At 44.2% G+C, this 21,691-nt stretch overlaps 1 protein-coding gene across 2 annotated transcripts in view; it reads right to left on the bottom strand.

The window, feature by feature from the left end:
- IL21R (interleukin 21 receptor) overlaps positions 1–16,327 on the bottom strand; it is a 30,735-nt gene extending 14,408 nt beyond the window's left edge. Inside the window, exons 1-2 of one of the 2 annotated variants that reach the window (XM_061208948.1) lie at positions 16,133–16,327; positions 3–66 (exon numbers count right to left, since the gene is read on the bottom strand). In XM_061208948.1, coding sequence (XP_061064931.1) covers positions 3–51 — 49 coding nt within the window. In that variant the 5' untranslated portion in view covers positions 52–66; positions 16,133–16,327. The remainder of the gene's footprint in view (positions 1–2; positions 67–16,132) is intronic. The other variant, XM_061208949.1, reaches the window with a different exon arrangement.
- Between the last annotated feature and the right edge of the window lie 5,364 nt (positions 16,328–21,691).

Here is a 21,691-nt window from a genome sequence, read left to right as displayed (position 1 = left end):
ACCCCCCTGGAGCATCAGCAGGAGCAAAGGGGCAGCCCAGCCGCAGAGCATGCTGCCTGCCAGAGCCTGGAAGAGACACACAGGGAGAAGGTGGGCCTGGGGCCTGGGGACCAAAGGACCCTGAACATCCTGCCTCTGGTCCCCATCCCGCCTTTGGAAGACTTGCCTCAGTTTCTTGGATTTGTTTCTGAGAAACAAGAGTTTGAGGAGCCCGTGGCTGCCCCCAAGGATTCCTGTCCCTTAGAAGTGGCTTCTTTGCCCCTTGGATCCCTCCCCACTTCTCCCCACTTCTGCCTGGGCCCCCAGCACCATCACAAATGAGAGGGGGATGTAAAGGGGGAAGAGCTCACTGCTGGTCCCCCCCCCGATAAGCCTGTTGATGTAGCACGACGTGTGCATGTTTATCCATCTAGATAAGAAAGAGGGAGGCAGGGAGGGGAAAGTGGCTTGGAAAGTGGTATTTGAGGAGCAGCGATCTTGAGTCCTCCTTCTTACGAAACCCCCATGTTGATGTTAGCCCAATTAATTGGCTTCTTAATGAGTAACAAATCCAAGATTAGCCCACAAAGGAGACAGTTACTGCATACCTAAGATAAGCTTAGCCCAATAGCGAGGGTTCTGACCCAAATACAGAGCTCCCCCGGGTTAGCCCACCAGCAAGCACGGGGGAACCCAGCTTGACCACACGAAGGTGCCCTGGACACCCTGATCTGCACGAGATGGAGAAGAGACCTCTTTGGAGACCAGAGTCAGCCTGTCCAGGAAGAGTGGACTTTGGTACCTTGGGCAGAAGAACAACCCACCAGGCTGGCAATGCCAGGCTCTTGCTGGCACTTTGTCCATTGCATCCCCAGCTCTGTGTCTACTTGGGGAGGTACCAGCCAGAAGCCAGTGGGTCCCAAGAACCCTACCCAGATAGATCCCATGGACAGGGGTGTAGCTGGAACAGGAGCCCAGAGGGCTGACCCGTGTAGGGACCAAGTCACACACATGGCTTCTTCCGGACACCATCCCTGAACCCGGGTTCCCCCAGAGCCTACTGTGGCCCCGTCGGGAGTTTCCTCTGAGCTCCCTAACAAGTCACCAGGCAGGCAGTGGTGCAGGGCACGGAGAGGTTCAGCTGTGTGGCTCTCGGCTGGTCGCTTCCCCTCTCTGAGCCTTAGAAGTAAAGATGGTAAAGGCCTGCTTCCAGGATTCTTGTGAGGATTCAAAGACTCCAGTTATAGAATCACTGGGCCCCTGGCATAGCCCCTGACACATAAACACTCAAGAAACAGTGATGGATACAGGCTTTTAAAGCACCAGAATGGACGGACTCCCTGAGTGATCTACCCAAGAGGTCCCCAAATGTCTCATTTTCCAAAAGTTGGCCATATTTGTAGATCATGTGTACTATTATTTATTTAATGTATTTTCTATAAACAAACCCTATTAAAAATTTAACTCCAACTTCAAGCTAAGCAATAATGCACATAGTTGTGTATTTTTTCCCCATAGTTGTGTATCATTCCCCAGTCAATGATTGTAAAGCATTTGAAACAGTGCCTGGCATATAGCAGGTGTTATATAAGTGTTTCTTAAACAAAACAATCAACTTACCATAAAACAAAATGCAGTGAAATGTAAAAACTAAATACAAGGAAAACAAAAGACAATAATTGAATTTTAGTCAGATACTATTCCCTGCTTAAGACTCTGATGGGGCTTCCCTGGTGGCTCAGTGGTTAAGAATCCGCCTGCCAATGCAGGGGACACTGGTTCGAGCCCTGGTTCGGGAAGATCCCACGTGCTGCGGAGCAACTAAGCCCGTGCGCCACAACTACTGAGCCTGCGCTCTAGAGCCCGAGAGCCACAACTACTGAGCCCGCATGCCACAACTACTGAAGCCTGTGCGCCTAGAGCCTGTGCTCCGCAACAAGAGAAGCCACTGCAATGAGAAGCCCGCGCGCTGCAACGAAGACCCAATGCAGCCAAAAATAAATAAATCAAATAAATAAATTTATTTAAAAAAAAAGACTCTGATGAGTTGGAGATCTAGTTTGCCTTTGTTTAAAAATGGAGATTAAAGAGTATTAGAGAGGTGTTGAAGACATACTAGCATCAAGCTGAGATTCTCACCCCCTCCCTCATCAGAGGATAGAAAGAAATTTGAAAAAGATCTCACTCTCTCACTAGGGGGTCCAGGGATATTTAACACCATCTAAAACAAGCCACTCAATTCTGGGAAACATCAGCCTTGAATGATGATGTCTTCTCCTGTTTCCACAGCACCAAGTAGGAACGCCTCCCGGTCCTACTGCCCTCCCTGCCCTGAATCCACCCCTTATGGGGCTTCCCACTCAGTCGACTCCTGAGGGCAACAGCAACTTACTCCCCAGATGCACCCAGACCAGCAGGTGTGCTTCCTGAGTGAAGGACAGAGGGTGCCCTGCAGCCTCCTACAGAGGAGTGACGAACACCTGGCTTGGAGTGTGCCAGGTGCCAGCTGTGCGACCTTGGGCAAGTTCCTGACCTCTCTGATTCTCTGTTTTCTTATCTTTGTTGTAGGCACTAAAATGCATCATTGCCTGTGAAGCACTCCAGCGCAGTCCTGGATGGGATGGCGCCCTAAATTGGTGCTTAGCCACCAGGCTCCAGTGCCTAGAAATGACTTCTGAGGTTGTGGTCCTTCAGACTAAAAGTTGGCCAAATTTCAGGAGAGTCTGGGGATGTGGAGAAGACTGGGGGGAGGAAGTCAAATGGAAGCAGGTGCTATGGAGAACACAAAGTGCTTAACTTCACAGTCAACAGGGAAATGCAAATGAAAACCACAATAAGATGCCATTTAAATTTTATCAGATTAGTAAAAACTAAAAGTCTGACAACATCACATGTTGCTGAGGACACAACGTAATGGGAACTCTCATTTACAGCTAGTGGAGATGTAAATTAATACAACTAGTCTGGAAAATAGTTTGGCATGGTCTAATAAACCTGAACAAGTGTTTGCCCTAAGACCCAGCAATTCCACTGTGAGGTATCCTACCAAGGAAACACTGGCACATGTGTACAAGAAACATAGGCAGAAATGTTTATAGTGGCATTGATTTTAATATTGAAAAACTGGAAACAACCTAAATATCCATAAGCAAGAGAATGGAAAGATAAACTATGGTGTAATCACTCAATGTGAAAATGAATCATAGCTTCACACAACAAAGCAAATGACTCTTACAGAAAAAAAAACAACAACAACCAAAAAACCAACCAAAAAACCCACAAAGCAAATGACTCTTTCTGAAGCAAAAGAAAAATTAGAAGAGAACACAGGCATAATAACAACATCTGTGTCACACTTAACACCATGTAAAGCAGGTCTATATATTGTTTGGGTGAATATACATGTGTCCTGAATATACACAGAAATCCAAGGGAATGAAGAACATCAAATCTTGAATAGCGTAGACAAGGAGGGGATGTGATGAGGTGAGGGTCTCCAGGGGTCTCAACAGTTTGGTAAAACTGAGTGAAGCTACCATGGGTGTTGATTATGTTTTTCTTTACACATTTTTGTATGTCCAAACTATTTCATGACATTTTAAATGTAAGTGAATCTTGGATTTATAAAATAAAATGTGAAGGGGGACTTTCACTTCTGGCCATGATGGAGCTGGTATCTGAGTAACCCTCTTACTAAGAACTACAAGAGGAGAAAAAAAACTGCTAAAAAGCATGAGAAAGCAACCAAGTTAGATAGTACTTGAGAGGCCAGGGTGCCAGAGAGAAGGAAAATGTGTTGAAATTCTGCATGCAATGTCCCCTCAAATAATTTGCCAAGTCATTGCAAATGAGTTACATTCCAGGAAACCTAGCAGAAAGCATCTGGTAACAGCCTAAAAAGCTAAGAAGAGATTTTGTCAGTTTCACAATGCTAAGGAAAGAATCAGAGTCTAAGAAAAATGGGCCCTGATAAATACCCAGTTACTCAGGAAAGGCTATGCCTTGGGAATAAGAAAAATCAGAAATAGTTCAGTCTTCACTGCATCAAGATGATCTGCCTATATGCTATATGTCTGCTAGAAAAAAAAATTAAAACCTATCTGGAATAACTTAGCTTCATCTAAAGCCTCCATACTTTTCACACACAATGTCCAGCATTGAATTAAATTGATAAGACAAACCAGAAAACAGTACCAAATGACCAAAAGCCAAGAGGATAAAACCAAAACAAAACCAGAAACAGACCCGTAAGTGATTCAGAAAATGGCCTTATGAGACAGGATTTAAAATAACTATGATCAGTATGTTCAAGAATTCCACCAGAAATATGGCATCTATTTAAAAGTAGAAACTCTAGAGCTGAAAAATGCAATAATTGAAATTTATAAGAACTTAATAGATGGATAAAGGAACAGATTAGAAAATCAGAAGATAGGATTGGTGAACTGAAAGATTGGTAGAAAATGAACAGATTGAAGCATGCAGAGAAAAAATGTTTAAAAATACAGAAAAGAGCAAAAGAGACACATGAGACATTGTGAAAAGGTCTAACATAAATGTATTTGGAGTCAAGAAGAAGAAGAGAGAGGATAACTCAGAAGCAATAATAGAGATACTGGTTAAGAATTTTTCAAAACTAACAAGAAACCTTAAGCTACAGATTCTACTGTACTGGCTTATTTATAGACATATAGATCAATGGAATAAAACTGAGAGTCCAGAAAAAAGGTCATACATTTACATTCAATTGATGTTTGACAAGGGTGCCAAGACAATTCACTGGGGGAAAAGAAGAGTCTTTAAAATAAATGGGGGACCTCCCTGGTGGCACAGTGGTTAAGAATCAGCCTGCCAATGCAGGGGACACGGGTTCAATCCCTGGTCTGGGAAGATCCCACATGCCACGGAGCAACTGTGCGCCACAATTGCTGAGCCTGCACTCTAGAGCCCACGTGCCACAACTGTTGAAGCCTGTGCGCCACAACTACTGAGTCCACACGCCGCAACTACTGAGCCCGCATGCTGCAACTACTGAAGCCCGCACGTCTAGAGTCTGTGCTCAAGAGAAGCCACTGCAATGAAAAGCCTGCGCACCACAACAAAGACCCAACGCAGCCAAAAGTAAAATAAAATAATTCAAAAATTAAAATAAATAAATAAAATAAAATAAATGGTGCTCATACAACTGGATATCCACATGAAATAGAATGAAACTGGACTCCTATTTCACACCATATACAAAAATCAACTCAAAATGGATCAAAGACCCAGTATGAAGAGGAAGAACTATTAAACTCTTAAAATAAAATACAGGTGTAAATCTTCAGAACCTTGTATTAGACAGTAGTTTCTTAGACATGAAACCAAAAGCACAAGCAACCAAAGGAAAACAGATATATTGAACTATTTCAAATTTTAAAACTTTTGTGCTTCAAAAGACACTCTCAAGAAAGTGAAAAGACAATATACAGAATGGGAAAAATATTTGCAAACCATATATTTGTTAGTGTTCAGAATACATAAAGAACCCTCAAGATCTAAAAGACAACCCAATTTTAAACTGTGCAAAAGATCTGAATAGACATTTTTCCAATGCGATATACTAGTGACCAATAAACACATGAAAAGATACTTATCATCATTAGTCATTAGGGAAATGCAAATAAGGACCACGGAGTGATACCACCTCACACCCACTAGATGGTTATTTTTAAAAATGGAAAATAAAAAATGTGGGTGAGGATATAAGGGTGGAACCCTTATACATTGCTGATGGGAATGTAAAATGGTGCAGCCACTATGCAAAACAGTTTTACAGTTTCTCAAAAAGTTAATATAGTGTTACCACGTGACCAAGCAATTTGACTCCTAGGTATATAGCGAACAGAATTGAAAACATATGTTCACAAAAAACCCTTCTACACAGATGTTCATAGCAGCATTACTTATAATAACCCTAAACTGGAAGCAACTCAAATGTTCATTAACTGATGAATAGACAAACAAAATGTAGACTATGCATACAATGGAATATTATTCCACCATAAAAATGAATCAATTACTGATACATGTTGCAACATGGATGAACCTTGAAAATTTATCCAAAGTAAAGAAGCCAGACGCAAAAAGGCACATACTGTATGATTCTATTTATATGAAGTGTCCCGAATAGGCAAATCCATAGATAGGTAGTAGATTAGTGGTTGTCAAGGGCTAGAGCTTTGGAGGGAGGGGGAATAGGGAGTGACTGCTAATGGGTATAGGATGTTTTTGGAGCAATAAAAATGTTCTGTAGTTAGATAGTAGTGATGATTGCACAAATTTATAAGTATACTAAAAACTACTTAATTGTGTACCTCAAAAGAGTGAATTTTATGGTATGTGAATTGGATCTTAATTACAAATTTTTTTAAATGAAGGCAAAATAAATCTTTATTTTTTATACCAAAAAAAAAAAAAAAAAAGCTGAGAGAATTTGTCACCTGTAGACCTGCATCAAAAGACATATTAAAGTGAATTTTGGGGGCAAAAGGAAAATAATCTCAGATGGGAAGCAATTTACTGTAGGAAGGAATGAAGAGCAATAGAATATTATAAATAATATTGATTGCCGAAAATAATAATGATAATATATTATGAAGTTTAAACAATATGCAGAATTAAAATACATTACCATGATACCCCAAAGATAAGAAGGGGCGAATAAAGTTAAAGATCACTGTATTGTCTGGGAAGTGATAAAAATACTAATATAAAGGTAGACTCCAAAAAAAAAATCAATTACGCATGCTGTAATCTCTAAGAAAAACACTAAAAGAGTTACAAAAGAAAATATAACAAACTAATAGACAGGAAACATAGATTAATAATTTTTAAAACTTTATTCATCTAAAAAATGGGACAAAGAAGAAAAAGGAACAAAGGATAGGACAAAAGGAAAACAAATAGTAAGAAGTTACTCTTAATCCCAAACACCTCAGTATTTTTATTAAGTGTATGAACTAATCACTGAAATTAAAGACGTAACCTTGAAACCAACACTTTGCATTAAAATAAAGTGAAATTATAGTTTAATCTCTCTCATAAATATACTTACAAAAATTCTAAACAAAATATTAACAAATCAAATCTGATGATATATACAAAAGTAAATTATACATCCTTATCACATGAGGTTTATTCCAAGAATACAAGGGTAGTTTGACATTTGAAAGTCAGTAATCTATTTCACCACATAAACAGAATAAAGAAGAAATTTTATATGATAATTTAATAATGTTTAATATGACATTTAATAATTTGCAACACTCATTCATGATTTTTAAAACACTCTCAGGAAACAGGAATAGAAGGAACACTCTTAATCTGATAAGGAGCACACACGCATGCGCACACGCACACACGCATGCGCACAGGCACACACACACACTATATACAACTAACATCCCTAATGGTCAAATATTGAACACTTTATCCTCTAGGGCAGGACAAAGGTAAGAATGTCTTGTACTGGAGGTCCTAGTCAATGCAATAAGGCAAGAAAAATAAATAAATTTATAAATATTATAAAACTATAAGGATTGGAATGATATTATCTTAAAAAGTCCAGATACTTAACAGATAAACTGTTAGATAATAACTGTTAAACAAGGGCACTGAATTTGAGACTAATATAAAAAATATATTTCTAAAGATCAACAAAGTTGACAAACCTTTAGCTAGACTAAGAAAGAGAAGATTCAAATAACTAAAATCAGAAAAGAAAGATGAGACATTACAACTGATGCCACAGAAGTAAAATTGATTATAAGCTACAACTATGAATAATCATACAGCAACAAATTCGATAATGTAGAAGAAATGGATAAATTCCTAAAAACCTGCCAAGACTGAATTATGAAGAAATAAGTAAGCTCTAAGTAGGCTGCAAAAGCAACAAAAGCAAAGATAGGGAAGTGGGACTACATCATAGTAAAAAGCTTCTGCATTGCAAAGAAAACCATCAACAACATGAAAAGGTAACCTACTGAGTGGGAGAAAATATTTGAAAATTATATATCAGATAAGGGACTAATATGTCAAATATATAAAGAGCTCATACAATCTGATTTAAAAATGAGCAGAAGATCTGAATAGACATTTTTCCAAGGAGAACATACAGATGGACAATAGGTACATGAAAAAAATGCTCAACATCATTAATTACCAGGGAAATGTAAATCAAAATCACAATGAGATTTCACCTGACACCTGTTAGAATGGCTATTATCAAAAAGACAAGAAATAACTAGTATTGGTGAGGATATGAAGAAAAGGGACCACTTGTGCACTGTTGGTGGAAATGTATTTGGTGCAGCCACTATGGAAAACAGTATGGAGGTCCCCCAAAAAATTAAAAGTAGAACTACCACATGATCCAGCAATTCCACTTCTGGGTATATACCCAAAGGAAATGAAATCAGTATCTCGAAAAGATATCTACACCCCTATGTTCATTACAGTATTATTTACAACAATCAAGATATGGAAACAACCTAAGTGTCCTTCAATAGATGAACGGATGAAGATGATGTGGAATATACATACAATGGACTATTATTCAGCCATGAAAAATAATGAAATCTTGCCATTTACAACAACATGGATGAACTTCGAGGGTATTATGCTAAGTGAAATAGCCAGACAGAGAAAGATAAACACTGTATGATCTCTCTTATATGTAGAATCCAAAAATAATAATAATAAATAAGTTCATAGATACAGAGAACAGGTTGATGGTTGCCAGAAGAAAGGAGTGGGAGGTGGGAGGAATAGGTGAAGGGGGTCAAAAGGTAAAAAAAAAAAAAAATATGTGGTGCATTACTGAGCAAAAACAACAACAAAAAAGCAGCAAAAAAAATTTTTTTTAATGTATGTACTTGCATGCATAAGCCCAGAGGGTCTTGTTCAGTGTAGTTAAATTTCATGAACAGACTATTACTCCATAAATTATAATGCTACACCAACATTGAGTATTTCATTTATTCTAGCTTTGCCTATGTCTTTTTGTTCAAAAAGTATGTCAAAAGTACACAAAAACATGTTTTCAGCAATTTTATAAAGACTGAATAATGCTGCAGAAACTAAAATATATTGCAACTTGAATACAATGCATTTTCTCTAAAAGCAATGACACAGCTTATTAAAATACTCACTTTGAACTTTATATCACCATCACTGAAACTAGGGAGAATTTTAAATCATAAAATAAACTATCAATTATAGAGAGGATATTAATTTTACATAGCAATGTATGATTTTGATAAATTTACCTTTACAAAGTAGAATGTACATTAAGTAACTTTGTGGAAATCAACTGATACGTGATTCAGTATCAACATTCATATGCTAATTTTGACCTCTATTTTAAGAAGAGCCAACTTTGTTTCATTTTAAGAAGTCATAAGCCACACTGCAAAATTTATGTACTATTTTCCTTATTTAAAAAAATTTTTTTAAGTATGGAGAAGTAGAATATGTGGTAAACAGATCATGCCTCTTGTGTCCTGGTATCTTCCCAGATAGCTTATCAAAAGGGAAATAAATACTTGTACAATTACCTTGTGCATAAGTCTAAAATCTATAAAAATATGCATCAGGCAATAACAGATTAATATACTGAGGTGTCAGATAAATTGCCAAATGTTGATGAAGATAGCTTGATTGATGGAGTAAACTACCTTCATTAAATTGGGGTATGTTTTATTGTTCTCAAAAAAGGAGACAATAATACGTCACACTGTAATTCCATTTTTTTTCTCCAGTGGAAGTACCTTTTGAATTCAGAAAATTTTTGACTTATAAAAGACACAAACAAAAAGACAAATTGAAAAAAAAGAATGGAAAAGAAACTGAAATGGGAGATTATATCTATACCTGTTATAGTTTCTTTCATATAATTATATATTTTATATAATTGTATATAAATATATAATATGTTAAACTATGTATATAATTATATACAACATATAGAGAGAGAACTCCTACAAAACAATTATAAATAAATAACCCAGAACTCAATTTTTTTTTAAATGGACAAAAAGCTTAAACAGACACTTCCTAAAGCAGGACATCCAAACAGCCAACAAGCATGTTAAAAAGGCTTAAAATTTCTTATCAAAGAAATGCAAATTTATATCCCAATATGATAGCACTACACATCAGCCCAGAATGACTAAAATGAAAAAAAAAAAAACAATTCCAAGTGCTAAAAAGGATATGAACTAATCAAAACTCTCAATCTCTACTCAAGTTTCTCTGAGGAGTGTAAATTGGTACAACCACTTTGGAAAACTTCTGCTGAACAGGAGACCCAACAATTCCATTTCTAGATTATGCACCAAAGAGCAAAATGTACATGTACACAAGCAGACATGTACCGGAGTGCTCACAGCAGCATTATTTACCTCCCCAAACTGGAAAGAACCCAAGTTCTTGGTTCCCCTGTATCTTCTTTCCCTCACTGATGATTCAGGAATGGGACTCGTTCAGATCCTTAAGTCGGTCATCATTTCCAATGTGACCCAGGTGGGGACTGGGGCTTGAAAGTGAACGGTGAGGGGTGTGGTAAAAGTAAAATGGCCCGTTTTCCATAGGGACCAAAAAGACATGAGCTTGTTGAAGAGGGACTCCCCAGCAGTGCCAGAAACAAGACCCAACAGGTCACCAGAAGGGGAAGTGTCAAGACTGAGGGACTTCCCGAGAGGGAACACAGAAGAAAGGGCTCCTAGTTTATCCCTGGTCTCCAAGGACTTCTGCTCACCTGCCCTCCTCCTGGCCTCCTCCCTGACCTCCCTGCCTCCAGCTGTGGCCCCTCCAGCCCAGTCCTCACTCCAGCTATGTCTCTCCATGGCTCCCCACTGCCCTTCAGAGAAAGCCGCAAATTCCTTAGCCCAGCATTCAAAACATGTCAGGATCTGCCCCCCAACATTCCCTTTGCCCCTAGTCTTCATCCCGAACTCCAGGTGCTCCAGATCCCCGACATCTGGACATCTTCACAACATCCCCATTCATCTGGTTTTCACACCTTCGCACGTGCTGTTTCAGCCACCGGAACTCTCTGCTCCCCCTGGCTGTCTATCAGCTTCCTACTCAGGCTTCAAAAGCCAGTTCAAATGTCATCTCCTTTGTAACTCTTTGACATCTCCAAGGCATGAGTCACTCCTTCCTCTGGGGTCCATCCTTCCACCAAAGCACAGAGCTCATGGTGTTTTTGGCAACATTCTGAGCAATTTCTAGGCGGGAACCACATGTTGCTTGGTTACTGCTGAATGGCAGTGGCTAACCAGTGCCTGACAGACAGTAGGTGCTCAAAGCGTTCGTTACATGAGTGACGAAACGCAATAAGATGCTTTCTGTCATAATGGATTTTGAAGCTTACCCTCAATGTTGAACCCCATGTAGACTGTACACTCCAAAGATAAATCTTATTCTTTTTGACTCTTCTTTCTTAAATTCAGTGCATTGAGAATCTTTATGCACTTGATAAGGATAAAAGCTCCAGAGCTCCAACATTTTCCCCCCACCGCAGGGCCTGTGCACATGCCACTCCTTCTACCTAGAACACTTTTCCCCCCTGCTTCTTTGCTTTCTTATCCTCAGGTTTCAGCTACAATGTTGCCTCCTTAAAGAGGCAACCCTCTCTGTCTGAAATGCGTCTCCCCTGCAGTTCTGGGTGCCACACACCCCTTTGTTTGTCTCCTTCTTGGCAACTGTAATATTAGCATTCATTTAGCAAATGTTCCTGGTTTTGTGTTTATGACCTGTCTCTATCCTGAAGCATAGGCTCCCAGAGGTTGGGAAATTTACCTATTTTGTTCACGTGGCATCCCTAGTGTGGAGAACGGGGCATGGAACATAACAGATACTTAACAAGGAGCTGAAGAACGGTGAATGAGTGACAGAGGCTACAAATTGCTGTGTCCAGTCCTACAAGGAGCAGGCCCCAAGGCAGCCCCCAAGAGGTCTTGGTTTCTCCATCTACTTTGTCACTGTCCTCAGGAACTTCCCCCCCCACCCGGGGCAACACCCTCAGCTCCCAGGGTCTGAGTGACCATGACCGTTGTCATCAGATTAGCAGCAAGAAATTGTCATAGAGGTACGTTGGGTTGCCCAGGGTCACACAGCGAGTTCTTAAAGCGGAGCTCTCAGGCTGGGGAAGAACCAGCCTTGTGGCCCTGGATCCAGAAGGAGGCTCTGCCTCTAACTCATAGTGGGACCTTGGGCTCTTCTTTTCTCTGGGCCTCAGTTTCCTCATTTGTAGAATGGGGGCAGTGGCCCTGGCCTGGCTGAGGGAGCGTAAGGTGGGTGCTGGGCACACTGTAGGTGTGTGAGTATTGCAAGTTGCTTTTTACATAGTTTGGGGAGGGGGGCGGTGGCAAAGGGTGGGTTGGGGGTGTCTGAGGACAGGTGTGCCAAGACCCTGGGATGACGGCTTCGTCAGCAGGAGCTGAACATGAGGGGAAAGGCCTTCCCAGCCTGTCCCACCTCTGAGCCTGTGGAATCTTTTAGTCCGTCTCTCTCTCCCAGCCGGGCGATGAAGACCCGTCCACGCAGCCTCTCCAAGCCTGTCTGGCCTTTCCCTACGGGAACTTCTCCAGCCTGTGCAACCTCTCCCAGCTGAGGCGCATGCCCCACTCCCAGCGAACTCTTCCTGCCTGTGCCATCTCTATTTGCCCTTCACTGTGCTAGGCAACCCCACCCAGACTGTGCAACTTCCCTGGGCTCCCGTAGCCACACCTCACCTCAGCCCCATTGCCCCGCCCCCTGACCAGGAGGGGCTGGCTGCAAGGCAGAGAAAAAAGGATGCTTTGAACCAGGGCTGCTTGAGGTCACGAGGAGGGGGTGGGGGGCTGGGGTGGGTTGGGGGGCGGGGCTGCGACCTGCCCTTTATCCCATCCCTGCCCAGCACGCCCCCATCAGCCTGCCCTGGCCCTGGCCCAAGTAGACTGGGGGTTACTGGTTCATACTGGAGAAAGCCTGCAGGCCCTCATCCCAGGCTACATCATCAAGCCCTCTTGGCAGATGAGGAAACAGAGGCCCGGAGAGGCCCAGAGCCTTGCCCAGGGTCACAGAGCGAGGAGCGGCCAGGGCCTGAGCAGGGAGCCAGGCTGGTGCATTTGCCCCACCTCACTCGGGACGATATGAGTGGCCAGATCCTTCCCGGGGGCTGTGAGGACCCGCAGGCCAGGGCCCTTTTGCAGGTGGCCTGGCCATCGGGGGCCCTCAGAGGGACCTCTGCTCACACCCTGGGGAATATTGTCAGGTTGTTTCAGAAGTTCCAAGTTTACTCAGAGCTCTCATTTGAGCTGTCGTAAAAAGTCCCTTTGGCCGGGCGCCAGGGCAAGAAGTGGGGGCGGTGCCACCTGTGAGCCACGAAGCTGGGGGCTCCTCTCAGCCCCCCTTCCCCTGCCCCTGGGGGCTGGGGTGCCGCAGAAGGCACGGAAGGGAGAAGCGGGGGAGAAGCGGGGGAGGAAGGGGCTGTGATGGGGGGGAAGACCCCCCCCCGAGGAAGTGTTTGTTCCCTTGTCTTCACAGCTTTCTTCCCTCTGCTTGTACATGACTCCCTGGGTGACCCTAGGAAACCCCCAGCCCTCTCAGAGCCTCAGCTTCCCCATCTGAGAAAGGGGGGAGTAGAATCATCATAGAATGATCATTTATTGAGGGCTGAGTATAAGCCAGAAGCTACACCAAGTGTTCTGGGTAATAACAAGACGATTATTACCAGTGATATTTAAAGTAAAACATAGTAGCTGCTATTTCTCGTGAGCCACTGCTAAGCTCTTTCCCCTCAAACTGGCACTGGCTCTGTCTGTGTACCACCGAATCCCCAGGACCTAGGACAGTGCTCAATAAATACACATTGAATAAAACCTCACAGCAAACCGAGATAGGCATCCTTATTTCCATATAACAGATAAGGAAACCAAAGGTTCAGAGAGGTTAAGTGACTCACTCCAGGTCACACAGGTACTAAGTGATGGAGATGGTACTCGAACCTAGGTCTGACTGTTTTCAAAGCCCCAAATCACAATCGGTAGTATGGTGATGAGCCAGATCCAGGGCTCCCCAGCTGATTGTGGAGACCTCCCAGCTGTGTGGAGAAGTTGAGCCATCATTCTGGCCTGCCAGCGTTCTGAAGGCACTGGCTCCCCTCGCTGGGAGGAAGGATGCCCTTTCTTCCTTCCTTCCTTTCATTCATTTATTTATCAGGCCCCAGGGTGGTCCTGATGCTGTGGAGAAGCTGGTCCCTCCCAAAGCTTCTGGTGGCCTGCTTTACTTTTTCTATCTTCTCTTAAACTGGCTCCCTCCTCCAGCAAGCCCCCTTCCTCTGCCTATAAGCCCCTTTGGGCTCCAGTCCCCACCTCCAACCCTTTTCTCTTCCTCGATGGGCAGGTGGGAGCCTGCAGCACCTGGGGCACATCCTTTGTCTTGCTCACCTGCCTCTCCTGGCCCGGGGTCTTGGCCACGTCCTAACATAAGGGCTCTTAGTTTCCTCCACTGCGGGGCTGTGAGTATCCAGACTCCCTGCCAGGTGTGGGGTGGGCAAGACTAGGGCTTCTGCTGAACCCACCATGGGGAACAGGTGATCGGGGCTCCCCCTCTGGGGTCTGCCCAGCCCCCTTGATCCAATGCCCCTCTCAGACGGTGCCCCAGCACTATGACTCTTGCTTTTTTGTCATCCTGTCCAGCAGGTTGTCACCCTGGGGTTCCAAACCCAGCTCTGCATCTTATGGTCACAGCTGACCTGGGGCGAGCTTCTCCTCACTGAGGGGCAGTCTCCTCATCTGTGAAATGGGCTGAATGAGGCCACCAGCCTCACCTGGTGTCGTGAAGATGATGGGAGAGCTTCACGCGCCTGTTGCATGCTGAGCGCTGGCCCCGGGAGGACCAGAACCCAGGCGGCTGAGGGAGGTGGGACTGACTGCACGTTCCCGAGTGTGTCCCCGCACCTTCCACGGCTCTTGGACACTGGCCTTTCTCCTCCACAGGCTCCAGCCTCCTCATGATGCAAATTCCCTTCCTGGGCAGGCCCCCAGCCAGCAGCTTTGATATTTTCATTCCCTCGAATCCTCACAACCAGCCCTACAAGGATGGGGCTGCCATTCTCCCCATTTCACAGATGAGAAAACCGAGGCTCCACAAGGCTAGAAGAAGCAGAGAAACTTGCCCAAGTTCACCCAGCCAGGAAGCCGCATGGCTGGATTTTGAACCCACCAGGTTTTCCCCACTCTACCATGTGCTTCTAAAACCCCCGCACTTTCCCCCAGGGGAAAACAGATGTCCTCCCAGGAGCAGCCCCTGACTTTTTAATGCCGCCCCTGCCCTGGGTCCTCTGCATCCTAAGTTCCCCTCCAGGCGTTTACTCACCTGCTCCTCTGCCAGGAGTGTGTCTGCCTGTTTCTTCCTTCCCCCTTTTTCCCCAAGTCAAAATTCAACCCATCCTTCAAGGCTCAGCCTCCCTGAGTCTCCTCATTCCCCTCTCCTCTGCACACACAGAACCGATTTGCCTCTCAGCATCGGTGCATCCGCCGTGTTTTCATGAGAAAGATGAGGAGACAGCATGTGGAGGGCAGGACCAGCCTCCAAGTCACCTGCCGACCCTGCTACGTACTGGTTGAGTCACCTTGGGAAAATCAATCTACCTCTCAGAACCTGTATTTATCTGTGAAATGGGCACACCAACACATCTCAAAGGATTTAGATGAAATAAAGGAGATAAAACACAGAACCTGGTACAAAGTCGATGCCTCTCCCCTTCCCCAAACAGACCCCGTCACACTCATGTCCACCCCTGCCCGGCTCAGCTGCCCAGAACCATGGTGACTGTCACATCATGTTCAGTCTGGAACCAGCTTTCCCTCCCCAGCCCCTGCCTTTTGGAGGCTGGTTTCCACAACCTCAGGGGGTCATCTCAGCCATGCCTCTGCCTCTGCCTCTGTGTCCCTGAGGCCTCTTGCAGACCCACAGAGAGGGACGCCAGGCATCCTGAGCTGGGCTGAACTATCCCCAGGTGTGATGAGACCACAGGACCCCTGCACGTCTTCCTGGGCAGAGAAGGTACCTCCTCCCCTACCCCACCCCCCCTCCAGAGCGGTAGCTAGAGGTAAGTTACCTGCTGTCCTACTTCTTTCTCAGAAATCCATTCTCTCTGTGCTTCGGGCAATCCGGTGGGCTCCCAGGCGATGGCAGCTGGGCTTGGCGTGAGGGATGGGGGTCTGGGAGAACAGGCAGGGGACTGGGGTGGGAAGCTGTAACCTGCCCCAAGTCACCGACCAGACAGCACAAGACCTGTCACCCAGACGGACGGCAGCTGGGCTCCAGGCAGGCGGGCCACGCAGAGGCAAAGGCAACCATCAGTCACGTCCCAAAGAGGTCACACACGGACAGAAGACAGAGGTTGTTGGGCAGGGACCGATCAGCTGCACCGGCGACGGACCGACAGCAGCCAAGGGCTGGCCCGCCAGTCAGACAGAAGTCAAGCAAAGAGGTAGCTGGCCACCCAGGCAGACAGACAGACAGCCAGGCAGACGGGCAGGCAGGCAGACAGACAGACAGCCGGGTGGCTGTCAGTCACGTGCAGGGAGAAGCAGGCAGACAGTCGGACCCCGAGCTCTTCGGTCACTCAGGAGAGAGACGCCAGTGGGTCCGCCAGAGGCGGTGCCTGCCATCCCAGCCCCACGGCATGCTCACGGTGGGGAGGAAGGGGAGGATGTGGTGAGCCGCTCCCCAGGCCCCGCCCACAGAGCAGCCGGCTCCTCCCCCAGGGAGTGAGAAAGAGGTGGGAGGGGGTCCGGCCCCAGGGCAAGGCCCACTGCTCACCAAAGGTCGCCCGCTAGGAAGACATTTGGGGCCACCGGAGTGACGTTTGCCTCCTGCGGACGGGTGAGAAGACCCCCACAGGCGTCACAGTCTTGACCTTTAAGGCGGGCAGGGGGGCGGTGAGCCGCCGCTTCTCTCAGCTGTGGAAACTGAAGCTCCGAGGGTGAGGAGGTGGCATAGCGAGACCCGGGAGGTCCCCAGGGGTTTCAGCTCAGAGAGAAGCATGAGAACCCAGAGACCTGCTCAAGGTCCCATGGAGAGGCAATGGCCCCTCTTCTGGGGTTTGCACGCTGGCCGGCTTCACTCCTGCACGCTGCCTGCCTGGCCCAGCAGAGGTCTGAGTTCGGGACCCCCTCCCAGACTGTCTGAGGCTTTTTCCTTTGAATCTGGCTTCCTGCTGCAGTGCTGCGGGGAGCAGGATGCTGTCTCCGTGCCTTCGAGAAGACAATCCCTTGGGCATGTCACATCACCCCTCTGAATGCCTCGCTTTGCCCATCTGTCAAATGGGGAGACCTAGCCATTTAACACATGGGAACTCAGGAAGAAAATAGAGAAAAGAAATTCCCAAGAGAATTCTTGTCTTGCTGACAAGCCAAGGGCCCGTGAGAGGGTCAGATGTCTCTTGCAGACATTTATGAAACCTGGGGGCAAAATTCAGCAAGTTCACACCCAGAAGCCTCAAAAACCTGGTGCTATCACAACCACTACTATTAGTATCTTGCATTTTTTAGGCACTAGGTGATGTCATTTATTCTACAAACCCTGTGAGGCAAATAAGATTATGCCTATTTATTTTACAGTGGGAGAAACCAAGGCTCAGAGGGGTGACATGTCACACTAGCAAAGAAGTGTCAGAGCTGGGATTTGAACTTGGGTGGATCAGATTCCTAAGGCTGTGGAAATGGGCCCAAACATTTCATCCTTGAAATGTTACCAGGGTGGATGGGGGCTGTTTTGTGCTGTTTTAATGACACAGGTTGGCTCAAACACACATGCCATCTCTCCCCACCTGACTCATTTTTGGGAAACAATTTGCAGCTAAGCCACATGACCCCTCCAGAGAAAAAGAGAAAGCATCTTGTTATTTATTCTTTTTTTTTTTTTTTTCTTTTTCTAGCTGTTTCTGAGGAACTTGGTACAATTTCCCCTGTGGCCGATTCAAAAGATGTTTGACCTAAAGAGATTCTCTTCCTCACAACCAAAATAACTTGTATTCTCTGGAGCACGTTTCTTGAGAGGAAGCTAGCTTTTCTTTGTCTTTCTCTTGATCTTCAGGGTGAGTTTTCTGATACCATGGATGAAAGATCAAGAGAAGGAGTAGTTAAAAAAAAAAAAAGAGCTAATATTTGCTGAAAGCTGATTCTGTGCCGGGGTTTTAAGGACTTTAAAGGTGTATCACCTCACTTAAACCTCAGAATAACATGAGAAGGTAGTTATTATTACCATCATTGACATCATCCCTATTTTACAGATAAGGAAACCAAGGCTCAGAGAGGTTAAGTGACTTGTCCAAGTTCACACAGCTGATGCTGGCAGAGATGAGATTTTAATTCAGTCATTCGGGCTCCTGAGTTTACATTCTTGATCACGCACTACACTGCTTCTGGATGTATGTTAACCCAGGGATAGTCTATCCCTCTTCCCACCCTCCCTCCCAGCTGCCTGCTTTCTTCCCTCCCATTCTTCTCTCTACCCACCCACCCCCTCTTCCATTCTTCTACCCACCCACCCACCCAGCCCAACCCACCCATTCTCTCCTTCCGGCCTTCTACCCGCCAACACTGAACGTGCCCTTGGCTAGGTGGTGGGGTTATTCTCCAGAAATACACAAGAGTGGTGGCCCTCATGGAGCCTGTATTCTGGTGGGGAGAGACAGACAAAAAGAAGTAATGGACAAACTAAATGCAAATTATACTGTCATAGAAAACCGATGAGAGGTCTAGGTAGTGACACAGAGGGGCACCCTGGATGGTAAGAAATACCCCAGCCACAGGGGAATCATTTTAGGCAGAAGGACCTGCAGGTGCAAAGGCACTGAGGTGGGAGGGAGTGTGGCTCGCTCCAGGAACTTGGGAACAGTGTGGGGAATAGAGTGAGCAAGCAAAGGAATGCTAGGAGGCAGAGTCATGGAAGTCCCACATCCTGCACACCACCTGGGACCTTGCAAGATGGAGTGAAGAAGGTAGATTTGGCTCCAAGGGAAATTGGATGTCATCTGAGGTTTCATCAGAGGAGTGGCTTAATCCAATTTACATTTTCAAAAGAGTGCTCCAGCCATGATTTAGGGAGTGGGTAAGATACAGCAGTGGCAACTTAACCCTTTGTGTTTAAAAAGTAGATGCTTTTGGAGATGGAAAGTTAACAGCTGCCATGTCCTCTGGGGTGAACCTGAGTCCCCTTAGAAATAGATCTGTGTTGAGGGAAGGGTCCCTTAAGGGACCCCTCTGGGTCAGTTCCTGTCTCATGAATGTGGCCCAGGAGGTCTCAGAAGAGGGTGAAATAAGATCTCTCAACACCCTCCCAACACCCCTGAGTATTTAAAGCTGGTCAGCGGGGAGGAAGTGGTTTAATTTGCATTTCAGCCAAGGGGACTACTGGGAAAAAAATAATTGACACAGCCCCTCCTTCAACCCATTTCCTCTTTTTTATTTTAACAGTTTTATTGAGGTATAATTTACACAGCATAAAATTCACCCATTGTAAGTGTACAATTCAATGATTTTTAATAAGTTTACTGAGCTTTGCAACCATCACCGCTATCTAATTTTTTGAACATTTCCAAAAAGGTCCCTTGTTCCTGTTTGCAGTCAATCCCAGTCCCACCCCCAGCCCCAGTAATCTCCTTTCTGTCTCTACTGATTTTCCTTTTTCTTTTCTGGATATTCTGTATAAATTGAATCATGCATGTGGTCTTTTGTGTCTGCTTTCTTTTCTTTTGCATAACGTGTGTGAGTTTCTTCTGTGTGGTAGCATGTCCTTCATTCATTTTTATGCCCGAGTAATACTCCATTGCACAGATATGCTACATTTGGTTTATCCATTCAACAGCTGATGGAAGTTGGATTGTGTTCACCTTATCTTTATTACGAATAATACGGCTATGAACATTTCCAAGCAAATCTATATGCAGACCTGCATTTCAAATCTTGCGGATATACACCCAGGAGTGGATTGCTGGGTCATTCTATGTTTAACTTACTGAAGAGCTGACAAACGGATTTCCACAGCAGCCACACCATTTTACACTCCCACCAGCAATGTATGAGAACTCCAATTTCTCCACATCATTGCCAACACTTACTATTTTCCTTTTTTTTTTTTTACTAGAGCCATCTTAGTGGGTATAAAGTGATATCTCATTGTGGTTTTGCTTTGCATTTCCCTAATGGTTAATGATGTTGAACATATTTTCGTGTGCTTGGTAGTCATTTATACACCTTCTTTGGAGAAATGTCTATTCAAGTCCTTTGCCTGTTTTTAACTTGGGCTGTGCTATAGACTGTCTGTTCCCCCCCAAAATCACATGTGGAAATCCCACCCCTCAAATGTAACGGTATTAGAAGGTGGGGCCTCTGAGAGATGATTAGATCATGAGGGCAGAGCCTTCATGAATGGGAGTAGTGCCCTTATGAACAAGACACTAGGAAGATAAGTTACTCCTTCTGCCGTGTGAGGACACAACAGTCTATAAACAAGGAAGCAGGCTCTATCGAATCTGCTGGCACCTTTATGTTGGACTTCTCAGTCTCCAGAACTGTGAGAAGTATATTCTGTTGTTAATAAGCCACCTAGTCTACTGGATTTTGTTATAGCAGCCCAAACAGACTAAGACAGATTGTTTGTCATTTTGTTGTTGAGTTGTAAGAGTTCTTTATATATTCTGGATACTAGACCCTTATCAGATATATGATTTGCAAATATTTTCTCCCATTCTGTGGTCATCTTTTCACTTTCTTATAGTTTTTAATGTTTATGAAGTACAATTTTTCTCTTTTGTTCTTTTGTTGCCCGTGCTTTTGGTGTCATGTCTAAGAATCTATCACCAAATCTAAGGACATAAAGATTTACCCTTATACCTTCCTCTAAGAGTTTTATTTTGTTAGCTCTTATATTTAAGTCTCTAATCCATTTTATATTGATTTTTGTATATGTAAGGGTCCATGTATGTAGATATCCGGTTGTCCCAGCACCTGCTTGTTGAAGAGACTATTCTTTCCCCATTGAATTGTCTTGGCATCCTTGTCAAAAGTCACTGTCCGTACATGCATGGATTTATTTCTAGACTCTTGATTCAATTCCAATGATCTCTATTTCTATCCTTATGCCAGTATTACACTGTTTTAATTACTGTAGATTTGTAGTAAGTTCTGAAGTTGGGAGTTTGAGCCCTCCAACTTTGTTGTTCTTTTTAAAGATTGTTTTGGCTATTCTGGGTCCTATGCAATTTCATATGAATTTTAGGATCAACTTTTCCATTTCTGAAAGAACAAAAGGTTATTGGGATTTTGACAGGGATTGCACTGAATCTAGATGTTGTTTTGAGGAAAAGTGCCATCCTAACAATGTTAATTCTTTCATTACATGAACATGGGATGCTTTTTCATTTACTTAGATCTTTAATTTCTTTCAGCAATGTTTTGTAGTTTCCAGTGTATAAGTCTTTCACCTCCTTGGTTAAATCTATTCCTAAGTATATTATTATTTTTGATACTATTATATATGGAATTGTTTTCTTGATTTCCTTTTTGGATTGTTCATTGTTAGTGTATATAAACACAGCTAACTTTTATGTTAATCTTGTACCCTGCCATTTTGCTTAATTTGTTTATTAGCTCTAATAATTTTTTTGTGA

Source organism: Eubalaena glacialis, chromosome 13 (genome assembly GCF_028564815.1).
Source record: "Eubalaena glacialis isolate mEubGla1 chromosome 13, mEubGla1.1.hap2.+ XY, whole genome shotgun sequence".
In the NCBI taxonomy this organism is placed as follows: Eukaryota; Metazoa; Chordata; class Mammalia; order Artiodactyla; family Balaenidae; genus Eubalaena; species Eubalaena glacialis.
The sequence above is the reverse complement of the archived record's forward strand: the minus strand, read 5'-3'. Positions and strand labels throughout refer to the sequence as shown.